This window comes from Cyanistes caeruleus, chromosome 3, assembly GCF_971803275.1.
Source record: "Cyanistes caeruleus chromosome 3, bCyaCae1.hap1.1, whole genome shotgun sequence".
Classification (NCBI taxonomy): domain Eukaryota; kingdom Metazoa; phylum Chordata; class Aves; order Passeriformes; family Paridae; genus Cyanistes; species Cyanistes caeruleus.
In genome coordinates this window covers 93,885,434-93,901,549 of record NC_141703.1, presented here as the reverse complement: position 1 = coordinate 93,901,549, position 16,116 = coordinate 93,885,434, and the positions used below count along the sequence as shown (strand labels likewise).

The 16,116-nt window shown below is 47.7% G+C and overlaps 2 protein-coding genes across 4 annotated transcripts in view; one reads left to right on the top strand and one right to left on the bottom strand.

Moving 5' to 3' along the window:
• Positions 1 to 136: 136 nt before the first annotated feature.
• Positions 137 to 14,962, top strand: ATP1B1 (ATPase Na+/K+ transporting subunit beta 1). Of its 2 annotated transcripts, none has more exons than XM_086882993.1 (6): positions 137 to 452; positions 3,006 to 3,134; positions 9,970 to 10,125; positions 10,788 to 10,972; positions 12,824 to 12,904; positions 13,554 to 14,962. In XM_086882993.1, the coding sequence occupies exons 1-6, from the start codon at positions 353 to 355 to the stop codon at positions 13,818 to 13,820; spliced, it is 918 nt and encodes a 305-aa protein (XP_086739119.1). In that variant the 5' UTR covers positions 137 to 352; the 3' UTR covers positions 13,821 to 14,962. The 2 variants fall into 2 exon arrangements, with proteins under 2 accessions (XP_086739119.1, XP_086739120.1); XM_086882994.1 differs by lacking the exon at positions 137 to 452 and adding an exon at positions 1,704 to 2,044.
• NME7 (NME/NM23 family member 7) overlaps positions 14,775 to 16,116 on the bottom strand; it is an 84,179-nt gene continuing 82,837 nt past the window's right edge. For both annotated transcript variants that reach the window (XM_086882989.1, XM_086882991.1), the window contains exon 13: positions 14,775 to 15,038. In XM_086882989.1, the coding sequence (XP_086739115.1) occupies positions 15,006 to 15,038 (33 nt within the window). In that variant the 3' untranslated portion in view covers positions 14,775 to 15,005. The remainder of the gene's footprint in view (positions 15,039 to 16,116) is intronic.

Sequence of the window (16,116 nt, the reverse complement as noted above, 5' to 3'; positions counted from 1 at the left end):
TCCCGCCGCCGGCGCGCCCCCAGCGCGCCCCGCCCGCCCCGGGCCCCGCCCGCGGAGCGCTCGGCGGAGCCGCATTGGCGGCGGTGCGGGCAGGGCGGAGCCCGCGGTGTATATGAAGGGGCGCCGCGCGGGGAGCGGGGCTGCTCGGTGCCCCGTGCGCTCCGCCGCGCTCCCCCCGCCGCTCCCGCGTCCCCCGGCCGCCTCCCCCGCTCTGCCCCGCCGGGCCGGCGCCGCCGGGGCGGGCGCACCCACCCGCAGCTTCCCGGGCCGCTCCGCCCGGCCGGGTCCTGCCCGCTGCGCCCGCCGAGGGCTATAGATCGCTGCACGCCGCTCGCCCACCCCGCCGCTCGCCATGGCCCGCGGGAAGGCCAAGGACGGTGACGGCAACTGGAAGAAATTCATCTGGAACTCGGAGAAGAAGGAGCTGCTGGGCCGCACCGGGGGCAGCTGGTGTGAGTGCGGGGCCGGGGGGCGGCGATGCGGCGGGCGCTGCAGCACGGCCCCGGCGCTCCGCCTCCGCCGGCTGCGGCGGGGCTGCGGCCGGGGCGGGGGGGGCTGGGGACGGGGCGTCCCCGCGGGGCGAGGGAGGCAGGGACCGGGCCCTCCTGCCCTCTCCCCTCGGTGTCCGCGGGGGTCCCGCGGGGGCCGGCGAGAGCTGCCCCCCGAGTGCGGCTCCAGGTGGGTCCGGGGGTGAGGCGGGGTCGGGCCGACCTTGTCGAGGGCGCCTCGTCCTTGGGTCTCCTTCCTTTCCCCGTGGCTGGCCCGGCCCGGGAGCATCGCCGTCGGGGGACCCTGACCTCCCAGCTCGCATCTTGCCTTAGACCTTACAGAGGCTTTTTCTTTTTTTCTGTTTTCTCTGGATAAATGAAACTAAGCGAGTTTTACTCTGCTGAGAAGGCTCATTTGACTTTTAATACCTCCGCAAGAAGGAAATGGCTCTGTGTGCATTCCTCATAAATGCTCATGATCTATTCATTGGGCGCTGTTATAGCGTTTAGCTTAAAGAGGCTTTTAATTTCTTTGCGCAAGTAGACAGCCTTCCAGTTGCTGCCAACCACGGCTGGTGCCACCTTTGCCATGTTGAATTCAGCTGCTATTGTAATGGATCGGCCGGAGGTGCCACATCCCGAGCCGGCAGCTCTGGCAGGCGGACTCTAGAGCAGGCTTCTGCCGTATCTTTACGTGAGCAGAATGGGGTTGTGGGTGCGCATGGAGAGGTATTTTCTGCTCCTGAGGCACCAGGCAACTGCGCAGTGCTTCAAACGCGGAGGCTGAACCAGGTCCTTCTCCCAGAGTGCCCGTACCTATCCGCCTAGGACTGATTTCCATTTGCTGAGTCGATCTGCAGGCTGATGATCACATTCTTCTGTTATAAACCTACCTGTTGCAAGAAGCTTTTTCCTTCAACCCTGTGGTGCTCGATTTCTAGACCCACCGCGTATTTTCTGAGACCTTGGAGCGGTTTTGACCTTTTTAAGGTGTCTTTGGCGTTTAGAGCATCCTGGCTGGGAACCTGATTAAATAAGCTACCTCCCAGCGTTTGCCTTTTGATGTTACAAAACTCAAAGGCATTACGCTGCAGACAACAGCATTAGTGTTTGGTTTGTTACAACAGCACCTCCTATGACCGTGCTCTGGAAAAAATTTCCACACGTCCCTGACGTCACGGCCATTTGCTTTATGCTGCCTGGATACCAAAGAGTGCTTTAACTCCTGGAGCACCACGTTACTGCACCCAGCTCTGCCCTCCAGCCCTGGCTACCTCTGCTGCACGCGAGGAAGACGAGAGGATGGAGTGCCTTTCTGACAGTGTCCCTCAGCCTCTGTTTCTCTGGGTGGCCCTCCTGCCTGCCTGTCTTTCATAGACTTAGAACAACCAGAACTGCCAGCTTTCATTGTGAGGCTTCTCTAATGATGCAGGGTTTTTTTATGATGGAGCTGGGGAGTGAGGAGGAATATTTCCACCCACTACTTACTCCTCGTCTCTGGTAGCTCATCGCTTCAAGTCCTTCAAATAAACTACATCTGTTTTACTTGTGATTAGGTGAGGACAGTCTGAGATCAAGCAGGCTTGCTCTCAAGTTGTCTTTGGCCTCTGCCTGTCCCTGCAGCCTGATGAGCAATACAGCTGCTTGGCATGGGCTGGCCTACTCTTGTAGGTGGCCTGGTGGTGCGTAGTACAGCATGTTACCCTGCAGTTAATCAGCTCAGATAATCCTTGTAAACTGGTAACTGATACTCGGAGCTGGGCTGCATCTCCTGACTCTTCTCTCCACGAGATTATTCTGGACGTTTAGACTGAAACTACATTCAATCTTTCATTGTTATGTAATTCACTCTTTAATTGGCAAGAGCAGTGCCAGAGCGCGTTTGTCAGCACACAAGGCTGGTAAATGTGCGGTATTTTGACATCTTGAGAGTACTTTCCTACATTTGAGATGGAGTACTGAAGTTAATTGGGCCTGAACTCTTTCCTGTTGTCTTTTTTTGGAGGTGATGGCCTGAATTACTAGAAGAGATCAGGCCTTATGGTGGCTTGCAAACACATTCACTATTACTGCTCCTGGAATTAGGTTTGAGCCCCAGAGCTGTGTGGAATGAGTGTCCTTCAAGGACACCCATGCTTGCTGTGGGGCACTTGGATCACTGACAGTGTCAAGTGCGAGGGCCTGTGGTGGTAATGCTGGGTCAGCCAAGGGATCCTTGAAGGTGTGGGGGAACGTGGTTTAGTCTTTATATTTTACAAGCCCAAACCCTGATTCATGGATTTCTAAGTTTTAAGGGGCTTATGCTTCCCCACCACTGAAACAACTGGAGCACCTTACGTTTCCTGTCTGCATCAGGGCATGATCTCACTAAATAGATGTTAAATAGATGTCTTTTCAACATCTGAATTTCATGTGCTGGGCTCTTCCTTGGAAGTGGCAAAGGTTGGAAGTATTGTCCTGAAACGTGACTGCCACGAGGGCTTGATTTGATTCCTCTTTGTTTGTTTTCTCTTGCAGTTAAGATCCTCCTCTTCTATGTCATCTTCTACGGCTGCCTGGCAGGTATATTCATCGGGACCATCCAAGTGATGTTGCTCACTGTCAGCGAATTTGAGCCCAAATACCAGGATCGAGTGGCACCTCCAGGTAACTAAACAGGAGGCCCGTGTTTGACTTTGTGCAAGCTGCTCTGGGAAGGCGGGGTTGGTTACTCACCTCGAGAAGGAGGATGAAATAAGCGTGTCGTTGCTGCAACACATACTTGCAGGGGGTGGGAATGTTCTCAGCCTTCTGTGTTAACAGCACTGGGGCTTGAACACAATCCTGCTAGCGCTAAAGGTTGCATCACATGAAAAATGTCTCCTCTCTGAGAGGAACTTGAACCTGGTTTGGTTTTCTCTTCCCTTAAGTTGAAGTGGTGGGGTGAGGCTAAAAGGCTTCACCTTTGGGAACGGGCTGTATGAAGAAGCTGGGTTCAGTTTTTCTTTCTTCAGAGCCACTCTGTTCACGTGGGTAAGTGAAAGGATAAAGATAAAATGTTGGCTCTATCTGTGGATGTGGCATGCACAAAGAGAAAGTGGGGACAGTGCCAGTTCTGGGAGTGCTCACAGAACTGCTTTATCCAACACCAAAGTACCCCGCACTCCAGAGACGCTGTGGCACTCGCTAGTGGGAATTGCGACTGACTGGTGTGGGAGGTGAAGGGAGGGTGGGTCTGGCAGTTGCTGATGTGTGACCTGTCCTCACAGACAGAAGAAATCTCTGCTCAAAATGATGCCTGAGCAATGCCTGTGACCAGTAGGTCTTGGGCAGGGCGGAAGGAGCGAGTGGCCCTTGGCACAGGTTCGTGCTCTGCCTGCCCGGGCTGTGCTGCGCTATCCGACTCCCAGCGCAGCCGGCGGCTGGAGCGCGGGGGGAGCTGCGCAACTGCTGCTTTCCCACATTGCAAATGACCTTGAGGCTGCCTGGCACTGGGCATCCTAACGATCCGTCTCCAGTTGCTCTGTAAAACAGTTCAGAAGCTTTTAATAACAGTGGTATTTAAGTGACAATTGTGAGGCTGATGGCTTGTAGCTACACAAGTTGGCCCTGGTGCTGCACTGTGTCTTGCAGTCCCACTGTCTGTAATGCTGTGCTGTGAATCCCTGCCCTAAACGCAGGGAATGTCACCGTCACCAAGTGGTGTTCTAGCTCAGCTAAGTCGTCTTTTCCAGATAACTGCTTTTCTACCAGGATGCTTGAAAGACAGAACAGAGGCTGGAACTGCTGTCTTAGTGTGTTGTACTTCATGTACTGCCACCGTGGCTGGGGCAAATGCTATCTTAAGCTCTGAAAGCTGCTCTTTTAGTCTCTGCAGTGGACCCTGACATTTGCAGTACTGTCACTGATACTGCCCAGAGCCATTTGGCTGTGTCTGAAAAGCCAACATGGCTAATGCTGAGGTAGTTGTTACTCAATAATGTGCTTTTCTCCTTCATGAAATAATTAGTGAAGGCACCCATGGATCTGAGGTCTCACCCAGGTAGCCCTGCTGTTCAGCCAGATGTCACATAATTACCCAGTCTAGGTAAACTGTTTGCTTTCTGGGAAATAGCAGTTTACTATTATCATTTCAAAGCAATTCTGGCAAAATTTCTGTGAAAGACTTCAGCCTGCAGAGGATTTTTATTAATGTCTTAATGGCATACTGTACCAGTTCTTCTGGGGCTTCTTTTTTTTTTTAAACAAAGAAAAGGAATTGAATTTCACAACACTCTTGTAGCGTGTACTGCAGAAATCAAAATGGAGGAGCAATGAAAAGGTTGTCAGGAATCTTTTGCAATGAGCTTTCAGGATGGGCCCTGAAATCAAAGGGAACAAAATCCACCTCCTCCAATGTGTGACAGTGGGGAGCCAGTAAACAAGGGTTTTGAACTAAGCTGCAATGGCATATGTGTAAAACTTCAAAGAAATAAAAAATAGCACAGGGTCCTTTGCAGAGCATCCTCCTTTGACAGCTCTTCCTACAGATGTGGACAAGCTGGTGTGGGGTGTGGCAGAGCCTGGCACTCAGTATCCAGGACATTCCTTGTCCTGTAGCAGAGCTGTGAGTCGAAAGTAGCCCTTTAATGCAGGCTTTCAGAGACACTGACAGGTAGCGGGTGGCTGCACTGCTGTCTGGGGGGTCAGCAGTCCCTGTATTCCCTGGCTGTGCAGGATTCTCCCCAGTGCTGCAAGCACAGCTGCTGTTCTGTCAATGAACACATTTGTGGTGAGCATCAAACTTGAACTTTCTGTGACACCTGCAGATGATGAACAATATAAAATAGGATGTTGAGCAATTCTAATTCCTGGTTCTTGTGGGAAAATTTGTGAGCCAAGTAAGTATACTGGCAGCTTAGTAAAGCCCTGGATTTTCTAGGGAGCCAGAAAAGCTGGTTTTATTCTTGTTCCAGTGCTCTGTCCTTGGGTAAGTCACTGTTGTGTCAGCCTAGAATGTTTTGAGAAAGGGAAAATTAGACTTGCCTTCAGGACTTGCAAGAGAAAATGCTGTAGGGGCTGCTATAATATCATTCTTGTTCTGAAATACAACAGATTTCATAACAGCAACAGAACCTACAGGGTGTTGTATTGAGTTATCGACATGGGTATAACATTGAAAGCCATAAAGTGCTATTTTTGTAGCCAAGTGTCATTAATATGGTAATTGGTTCCTGCATTGAACACAACAGGAATGTTATACAGGGCTTCAGGGCAAGCTGAGTATTGTACCTTTCCATTACACTATTTTTTTCCTTCTTTTGTCTTGTGGTGGGGGAAGGGATGGTGCAGTTCACCTGCCCGTCCAGCCCTGCCATTGCGACAGCCCCAGCTCCCAGTTCCATATGTGCTGCAGGCTCAGACTCTGCTTTGAACACAGGAGACTTAACTTGCCAATAGTGAAGGATGAGGATATTGACTCTTAAGAAGTATCCCCAAAAAATAATGCTTCATTCTCCCCGCTCCCCACCCCAATTCAAATTGGGCTGTGTATCCTGCCATCTTGTGGTGTGCATCTCGCGGAGCAGCATTCCATCACAGGCTGGCCGAGGGGACAGAGCTTGCTGCTGCCTGAGGCAAAGCTTTGTAAGTGGTGGCTGGAAGGAAGAATCCCCACTCCAGCCAGGGGATTTCAGGTGTCCCTGCTTCAAGCACTGCTGGGCACTGAGCACGTCATGGAAAAGGCTGCCTTGGTGTGTTCCCCACTTGGATTATTTAGCTTGGACAGCAGAAGCAAGGTGGCGAGGAGGCTTCAAAGGAGTGTGTGCTGCCTCCTGTGAAGTTGCACTTCTTTGCTCCTCTCATCTCAGCATCACCTGTGCTTGGGAAAATCTCAGGCTCCAGGATGTTACAGCCAAGCAGGCTTTCCTGCATTTGGAGGAGACTCGCACCTGCTTCTTGCACTTTGGGGATGAGGTTGACTGGAAGCTTGGAAGGATATGGTTTGATGTAATGGCTTTTAAAATCTATCCTCACTTACTGAGCTGGGGGAGGGTGTAGTGATCACTCAATTTGTCATCTGTGTTATCTCAGGAGTGTTCCTAGTCATTTGGAACAGAGCTTACGTGGTACTTGGAAGTGAGCATGGTGTCATGGAGCAAAAGTGGTTACTATGGCTTTATACAACCGTTCCTAATAACAACCCTGACTTCCCACTTTTAGTTTCTTCCTCTTCACCTTCAGGACACTTCTTCTGAAGTCTTGTTACTGCAGCTTAGAATGATAAAATCAATGTGGAAGATTGTTTATTTTTTTTTTAAATGGACTTGAATAAACAGGGTTTTAATCTGCAGTGGCATTTTGGAAGTGGAACTGTAGCTAAAAAAAACCCAACCTAAATGACTTTGTGGGTTTTTTTGTGTTTGATGTCCTTGTATAGTCACAGCCAACAGAAGGTGGTGTCCATTACCAACTCAAGGCATTGCTCATCATTTATATGGACAATGTCAGCCAAGTGAAGATGAGAGTCTTATTTCCTAACAAGGCACTCTGAAATGCCAGTTGCAGCAATTTTCTAATTTGTCAGTATTTTGGCAACGAATTACTTGATTCTCTCCTGTGGAAAGAACAGCATCACCATGTGACACTATGGTGCATCTCTGTCCAGCATACCTGTGTCATACAAATTATAGTCTGAGGATGGGGAGAGGGTTGTTAGACTCCTGGCTATGAAAGCACCTGTGGGTCTGGTTTTTTTTTTTCCCCACAGGACTTGCTCATGAATGGCTTCCTCATGTGCATGCAGCCCCAAAAGCTTTATTCATGCCAGCCACACACTTCCTTGGGTGTCTAGCAATACATGCCAGGTAGCACTACAAAGGCTCATCTTTTAAATACTTTTTCATGTCCCTGCTTGCTTAAGTTCCCAAGTGGGGGTGAGAGAATGTTCCAGAAAGGTTAGTGTTCTGCAGAGGTTACCTTCTGCCATCATACGACACGCTTGGTTTTCCACGCAAGACTGCTTACGGTGTGATAGTGCTGCTCTGCTAACAGCACTGCAGCTTTTAGTTTGGCTATGGGATGTACAGAAGGAAATGATACATCAGGGCTTAGGGCTTTGTATCCAGTCAGTTGCAGGCATGTGAGAATGAAGGTTGTGGTAGAAGCCAGTAGAATGCTTTTTAGTTAGAATAAAGTTATTTTTCTTGACAAGTCATGAAAGTTTTTCTTTCTTGCTTTGTAAGTGGGAAGATTGATCTTCACTTTGCTCCTATCCTAAGCAAAGCAAGCACATGTGTGCCAAAGCCTGGTCTAGTCTGGTTCATCCAACCACCTGGAAATGCTCCCAATTAGGCAGAAAACAGCCCAGCTTTGGCCTCAAGCTACCTGGCATGAACAGTGGTTCCCTTGTGGCTGCTGGAACAGCAGCTTGGTGGTACTGCCTGGGCTTCATGGCAGCTCTGTGGAGATGTGTAAGACAGGGATGCTATAGGATGGGAGTCTGTTCTCCAGCCAAGTCACTTGTCTGATGGGCAGAGGGTTGGCTTTGGACTGTACCTATCAGTGGCCAGGCTCTCTTGAAGGGAGAACAGAGATCTTCTGGGTGGCTTGTACAAACCACAGGGTTTATTGCTGACCTTCAGATCACCTTTGCCAGGCCTGTGTGGGTGCCCTATGCGTTACCTTGGCCAAGACCAGAAACAGATGTCAGCAAAACTGACAGCTTCACTGGCCTGACTGGAACTTAACAAGCCTGGCCATGTTTTCTTGATTTTTCTTTTTTTTTATTTATACACTTGAATGACACACCTGTAACTTGAGCTCTGGAAAAGGCAGACCCAAGGAGAGGACCCAAGGCCTGGCCAACCTCTGCTGCAATTCCAGACAGCCACTTCAGGTGACTGAGTCTGTTGCTTCCCAGCTGAGTGGTAACATGAGAAGGGCTTGGCAGGATGGGGTTGAAGTCCCTTACTAAAATGGAAACTGGCGTATTTATTCTATATATAACTGTTTGTGAAGCAAGAAGATGAGTAATTGTTCGAAAAGGGGTTGAAAGACACTGACTTTGAAGGGTAGGATGTAATTCTGCTAGAGGAATAGTAAATTGCTTCTAAACTTGTAAACTCAACCCAGTCCATTTGTACCAGAGGGATTTTTGAGCAGTTAAAACTGCTTCAGGAATAAAACTTAGAACACTCAAGCTCCTTGCTGGACTTCTCGCAGTCTTTGGCGATCAGGAGCTGCGTTTAGAGGAACAAAGCTAATCTTTGTCCTAGGTTACAAATTCCAAGTTAGTGGGTAGTGTCAGGGGGGTAGGGGGAGTGGTGAGCTGGTTTGAGGAGGGACTGAGCAGAAGCACTCGAGTGGCTTTGGAAAAATTGCTGGAGTCACAAGCTCTTGTGGGTTGGGGCCAGCCGGCTAAGCTGCCTGAGTTTTGCACCAGAGGAGCTTCTTGGCAACAGGCCTGTTCTGAAAGCTGTCAAAGCAAAATGCTGCTCCCCTGCTCCTTTTCTTGATCTTGCTAAAATGAAGATGACAAACTGGACTGAAGTCACAACCTCAATAATTACAGTGGCTGCCACAAAAGCAGCATGAACTCAGTTCCCCATTACTTAAATTGAAGTGTTAGCCATGCATCAGTACTTTCAATTAAAATGTGATCTAAAAATTGCATAGGAGCAACTATTTCCAAGTTCCACAATGAAGAGCAAAGGAGTTGGTGCTTTTCATTATCTGTGAGCATTTCTTGTTTATAGTCTCTTCTCTGTGCATTATAGTTTAAATCTGAGCTGGTTAGCACAGCCCAGAATCTGGATAGTCTTTTAAACAACTCTTCTGTGTGTGGTGGCATTTTATACTCACTTCCTTGGTGAGCTGCTGATAAAAGCGCAGAAGATGAGTTTTGCAGTCAGAAATACCTAATAGGGGGTGAAAAGAGAGGAGGCAGTGCTCACACACAGGAAGTTACTGTGGGAGAAAGTGTCTCCTGCCCCACATCCCACAAGAGAGACACACGAAGGCCACATGGATTACAGCTGGCAGAGCGTGACTGGACTTGGGAAACCTCTCTTGTCTTTCACTGCAGGAGTTCACGAGTGGACAGCTGTGCTTTATCCTGAACACAGTGTTTGCAGACACTGAAGGCAGCCTGTTAGGGATACTTATGTTCTGTGTGGTTGGTCTAACACACAGCTTCCCTTCTGTCCTTGAGGAGGAGGCAGAAGTGCACAGTGGACCTGTGGTTGGCTGTTTTTCTTGAAGGAAGCCTTGACCTGTAGCTTCACTTCTCCATTTTGTGATTTTTGTCTTTTTACCTTTTACTTTTTATGCAAACACTGTGATAAATATTTAGGACCTGCTGTTGGAAAGAGAACCTCTCCTCCAGTGAACTTAAGCTATTTTGTTAAAGTTCTTAAGTCTGAAAAATAGAGATTGTTATTATTATTATTAGGAGTTCTTGGTCTGGAGGCTGTACAGCTCTGAGGTGTACTTAATGTTTTCCTCCTGATTTTGCTTTTCTTAGGATTGACTCAAGTCCCCCAGGTTCAAAAGACAGAGATTGCCTTTACTGCCTCTGAACCCAGAACTTATGAACCCTATGTGAGGAACCTTGATAATTTCTTAAGGGACTACAGTGCTGAGCTACAAACTGAAAACATCGTGTTTCAGGACTGTGGAGGTAAGTCTCAATTGTTTCCAACAGCTGAGGGCTCTGAAAGATGCCTCTGTCAGGTCCACTAGAAGCTGAAGTTGAGCAGTGGTTGTCTTGGTCTTCAGCTGTTCCAGAAGCCCATTGGTTAACTGCCTGCTCATTAATTTTGTTTGGGCAGACCACACTGTGCCATACTCAGCAGTTTATTGTAGGGTTGGGAACCTCCATGTTTCCCTTGGAGAACATTGCAGCCGACTCTGAGGCTCGTGGCACTGACCTTATTCTCTCTGAAAGCCACAGAGGTTTTACTGATGACTTTGATAAAGCCAGTGTTGGTCCTCTTCATGCCACGCAGTCAAACATGTGGGAGGTGTTAACCTTTAATAGGTTATTTGTAATCATGTGAATGAGACTCTCACCTCATAATACATCTGTATCAAATCTGAGAGGAGCCCACTTGTAAAAGCTGCCCAGAAAAAATTAGTCTCTGAGCCAGGTGACTCTGGAAGAAATCTGTTCTAAAACAAAACTCCATAAAACCTGCTGGTCTGGGGGCAGCCCACATGGGGGGTGGCTGGGTGTAGGTCTGTGGAGTGCCTTAATAGGGAAATCCCCAATTGCTCAGGGAAGTGTGACACGCAAAAGTTCCCACTGAATACGGTTGTCTTTCCCTTCCCCTGCCATGACAGATGTACCTACTGAATACAAAGAGAGAGGACCATATAATGATGCCCAGGGCCAGAAGAAGGTCTGCAAATTCAAACGTGAATGGCTGGAAAACTGTTCTGGATTAAATGATCCCACCTATGGATACAAGGATGGCAAACCATGCATCCTTGTCAAGCTCAACAGAATTATTGGCTTCAAACCTCAGGCAAGTACCTCTCTTCCCTTTCTAGCAGAAGCTACTGATCAGGAGGAGGAGTTGGCTGTAGATTTGCTGTGGCTGCTTTTTGGTCTCTGGAAAGAGATCAGTATTAAACCCTTTCTGCAGAGGATAAATTGTGAGACAACTGGAGTTATTTGCTTTGAAAATACTTTTAATTCAGAAACAGTGGAAGTTGTGCACTGCAAATTAGTAACAAGTAGCAGTGAACCTCACAATGCAACCTCCTGGTTATTTACCTGGTAACTTCTGAGCCTGCTACTGGAGTTGCTATAAAGGGGCATTTTCTTCAAATGATAAATTCCATTTTAAATTCCTGTGTACTTCTGTGGGACCATCCCAAACCAACCCTGTCTGTAGTAACATCAATACATTTTGTCATGCCCTGATCCACTCCATACTTTTCCTCAGGCAGTGTAGTCTTGTCTGCCTTGCTAAAACTGCTTAATTAAATGATGAAATGCTAATATTAAATACCAGAGTGAAACATAGGCTCTAAAGAGTAAGCTACATTTGAAAGTCAGGCACAGCTGCAAGAAAGGTGAGAAGGTCTTTAGTTAATTTAATGTAGTTTTCCAGAAGGCTGTAGGATATATCTGCCAACTGGTTGCTCTGTCCTTCACCCAAAGGCAAGTCTGCAGTGTTAATCTGGACATTCATGGCTTTTCCTTCTGTATTTTCCCCCAATGCATTAAAAGGTTAAAAATTTCATTTTAAAATTCAGTGGCAAAACATCTGCTGTTGAGTAAGATGGTGTGCAAAACCTGCCACTCCATCTTCCGGATGGAGAACAGGGCAAATGGTGTTCTACACCACCTTCACTCCGATCTGTCAGGGCACCTGAGGATGGGAAATGGTGCTGCCTAACGAGTCCTGAGGAATGTTGTCCTCCAAAGGGAGCTTGTCCTGTGCTAAAAGATATGAGCAAGCTTTTGGTTTATCAGATGCATGGTGGAAACATTTTAGCAGGATGCACTGTGGTGGCTTTGGTATGTGGTGGCAGTGGGGTGACATGAGATGAGCATGTTTGATGACTGGGACAGAGAAGGGATTGGTGTTCTCCTCCTTTTTATTGCCATGGAGCTCTGGAGCCCTCCAGACCGCATTAGACAGCGGGGTCTAGTCACAAGAATGACTGCATGTTTCATTTAGAAACAATATATCCACGACAGTATTTACTTTTGTGGTGCCACACTCCAGCAGAGACCTGGTAGCACTGGGAAAAGATCTGAAACTGAAATGTTGTCAAGCAATACTGCCGCACTTTAAAAGACCAAAGACCAACTGGTTAGTGGTTGGACTATAAGAGTTGGCACTCACATTTCTCTGATATACCCAGAGCTTTTGTCCTTCCTTGGTGGTGGTGGTGTTGAAGTTCAGCAGTGTCAAGGTGAGACTGCCACACTTTGTTCTTTCCTGTGCATTTCCAGTCCTGGTTGCACACACCTGGCAGGCAGGTGGCAGATCCTGCACCAGTGCAATCCTGCCACTGCCTGAGCTTGCATAAACAAGCCCCACTAGCTATAGACACTGCCATGAAACACTTTCCCTGGGGACACCATGGAACTAAACCCAGCCTGACCTGCTTGTATCCACAGCAGGTGAAGCTGGAAAAACAGCCAGCAGTTCTGCTTGGGTCAAGTTCCCCTGCTTCCAGCTGTGTTGCACTACTTGTCTGTCCCAAGAACCACTGAGAGCTGTTGCCTCTGAACAGTGCTTAGAGGGGATTCCAGTTAATGGTCTGTGTTTGGTACTGTTGATCTTTGCTGCTGAAAAGGTGCTCCAGTCTGCAGAGGAGTGTCCAGTGTGTAACATCCCCTTGTTCTGGATTTCTTCTAGGCTCCTGTCAATGAAAGCCTCCCTCCTGAGGTTATGGCAAAATACAGTCCGAATCTCATCCCTGTCCACTGCGTTGCCAAGGTAAGTTGAAATGCAACAGAGCAGAGTTGGGAAGCCGCAGGGGATGACTAAGCCTTTGTCCAAGTGTAGCTACACCCCCTGCCTGCCTTTCCATAGACAAATGGGGTGGTTCTTCCTTGGGAAATCTCCCCCTCAGGAACAAAAGTTTCTCAAAGCCCTGCTGCTGGATGAGTTAGTGCTGCCCTCACAGTGTGGGGTAAAAGCAGGGCAAGACAGTTGAAAATATCTTCAGAAGTAGCCATTTGGCTTCCAAGTGCTGTGCTGGAGCCAATAAAAAGGCCTGCAGGGAAGGTATTTCATACTTGGCAGCTGTAAATCAGCTGAGAAACAGCAAAGTTTTTGTAGCCAAAGCCTGTGCAGTTGTACCACAGGAGGCTCTGATGGTTTCTAACCGTGGAAGGTGGCTGAGGCTTTAAATTAAGCAAAGCCCTTTTCCTGGCTGCCGTGTGCTGGGAGCTGCTGCTGTTTGTGTGCTGACCCGGCAGTGCTGCCACATCCTCTGAGGCACCGGCCGCTCTTGTGCCGTCGCGCTGGGGACCAGCGCTGACCAAATGGGAGCTGAAAATCAGCTGCTGCTACAGCCAGGGGTGCCAAAGGCGGAGTCTGGGTGGTTGTCATTGGTTGTGCAACCTCCTCTTCCCCCCTGCAGCGAGAGGAAGACGTGGACAAAATCGGCACGGTGGAGTACTACGGGATGGGCGGCTACCCCGGCTTTGGGCTGCAGTACTACCCCTACTACGGGAAGCTGCTGCAGCCGCGGTACCTGCAGCCGCTGGTGGCCGTGCAGTTCACCAACCTGACCTACGACGTGGAGGTGCGCGTGGAGTGCAGGGCCTACGGGCAGAACATCGTCTACAGCGACAAGGACCGCTTCCAGGGACGCTTTGATATTAAATTTGACATAAAAAGCAGCTGATTGTAAGCACAACTCTCTTCCTCCCCCCTCCTCCTCCTAGCCATTTAAAAAGGTTAAAAAAAAAAAAAAAAAAAAGAACAAAAAAGAAAACCTACTAGTCTTGAACAAACTGTCATACGTATGGGACCTACACGTAATCTATATGCTTTACACTAGCTTTCTGCATTTACTAGGTTAGAATGTAAACAAAGTGTAGCAATAGCGACAAATATTTATTCTACTGTAAATGACAAAAGAAAACAAAATTGAGCCTTGGGACATGCCCATTTTTACTGTAAATTATGATTCCATAACTGACTTGTAGTAAGCAGTGTTTCTGGCCCCTAAGTATTGCTGCCTTGTGTATTTTATTTAGTGTACAGTACTATAGGTGCATACTCTGGTCATTTTTCAAGCCATGTATTGTATCTGTTTTCTACTTCTTGTGAGCAAAGACTTTTGCTGTCCAAGGTGTAAATACTCAATGGGACTAGAACTGGCATGAAACTTCTCATTATTTTGTTCCTTTTCAAAGAAAGGCCCACCTGTGAGACGATATTTAACAGCACTCCATAAGGCTTCTGGCTTTTCTGTGGTGTTAGGGTATTTTATTTGGAGGGGTGGCAGGGAAACTAACTTAAGTGAAGTTAAAGAGAATAGGTGATTGTGTACTGTGCTTTGTAGCGAATGCTGTCTCTCTCTCCACCTCTTCCCTTATCCTCCAGTATGTTGTGTGAGAGATTGGGTCAGACTATCACTCTCCCCAGTGATAGGCATAACTCTTTGCTTTGTATATTTTCTTTTCTTTTTTCTTTTTTTTTTTTTCCTGCTGAAGGCATCGCACACTGTGGTGCTAATGTCTTTATTGAATGTTTTAGCCATTTTCATGGTGGAAGAATTTTATATTTATGCAGTTGTACAATTTTATTTTTTCTGCAAGAAAGTGTAATGTATGAAATAAACCAAAGTCACATGTTTGAAAATAAAAATTTATTTTAAACTTTATAAAAGCAATGCAGTACCCCATAGAATGGTGTTAAATGTTGTCTAAAGTGCAAAACTCTATGTTCTAACATGTAATAATAGCCAGGAGTACAGTGCTCTTGTTGATCTTGTATTTCAGTCAGGTTGAAACATTGGACAAATAAATGAATGAACACACAGTTCTGTGTGCGTGTCTGTTGCAGTTGGTGAGGATGGAGCCTGTTAGTTGTCCAGAATCTTGAAGAAGTACTGCACCTGTTTCAAACAGAAAATGCATCTTTATCATCCTTAGATGGTCTCAGCACAAGGGAGTTGAAACACCTGAAACACTGAGCTGTTACCCATCAGTGCTGGTGTCTGTTACTTGTTTTCCCTAACCCAAATGAAGGGCTGCTGTGGCACAGGTGCCTGTGCCCCTCCGAATCCCAAAAAGTCTCTTCCCCATTACTGCACAGGTTCCCCCTCTGGAGGCACAGGCTCTTGTGTTCCATACACAACACAACAGACAACCATCAGTCCTCAGCACAGGTTAAAACTTCCAGCAGCCAGAAGGGAGGCTGCAGACTGAAGCCACAAGAGTTTCAGGGCAGCCACTTGCTCTGTGTTGCTGCTGGGCTGGTGGCAGAGGACAGGCTCTGCCTGCTGGGGCTGCTCAGATGTGACAAAACATGGCAGCTGCCTTCGTGCAGGAGTCAGGCTCACTTTGTGCTGCATGACGCAGATTACCAGGGAGAATTTATCCATGTAAAGTGACAAAACAGGACTATCCTAGAGCAAGTGACTTGATAAAGACTTCCTAACTGGAACACACAATCCTGGAAAAGCAAGATGCTAAACTTTGCCATCTGCTAGAAGGAAGAGCGTGGTTACGGTATGCTGTGGTGGTTAGTGCACCCATTTAGCTGTTCCATGTTGTTCCCAAGGAGCAGGTGCCAGCAGAAATCACACCTTCAGCTCTTTCTTTTGCTGCTGTATGTTTATAGCAAGGATTTTAAAAACTGTGATGAAAGCCCTAAAATACTCCCTAATGGAAGCTCCACCTGCAAAAAGAATTGCAGGAAAGCAGAGCCATTTTGGCTCCCAGCAATTTATGGGTTCCTACTGCTACCATTTTCAGTGGGTAGTGGGGACGTTGTTGCATGGCTCAAGGTTTGGTAGGATCAACTGCCCCTACAATTCAGTTCCTAGGTGAACAGTCTGCGACAGAAAAAAACCCACAACAATAAAAAAACCCAAACCAACCAACAAACTAAAAAAAAATCCTAACTCATGGTTAGGTACTTTACTACCTTTTAATTCTCTGAGTGCAAAATCCAAGCAAGAATTTTTTAAT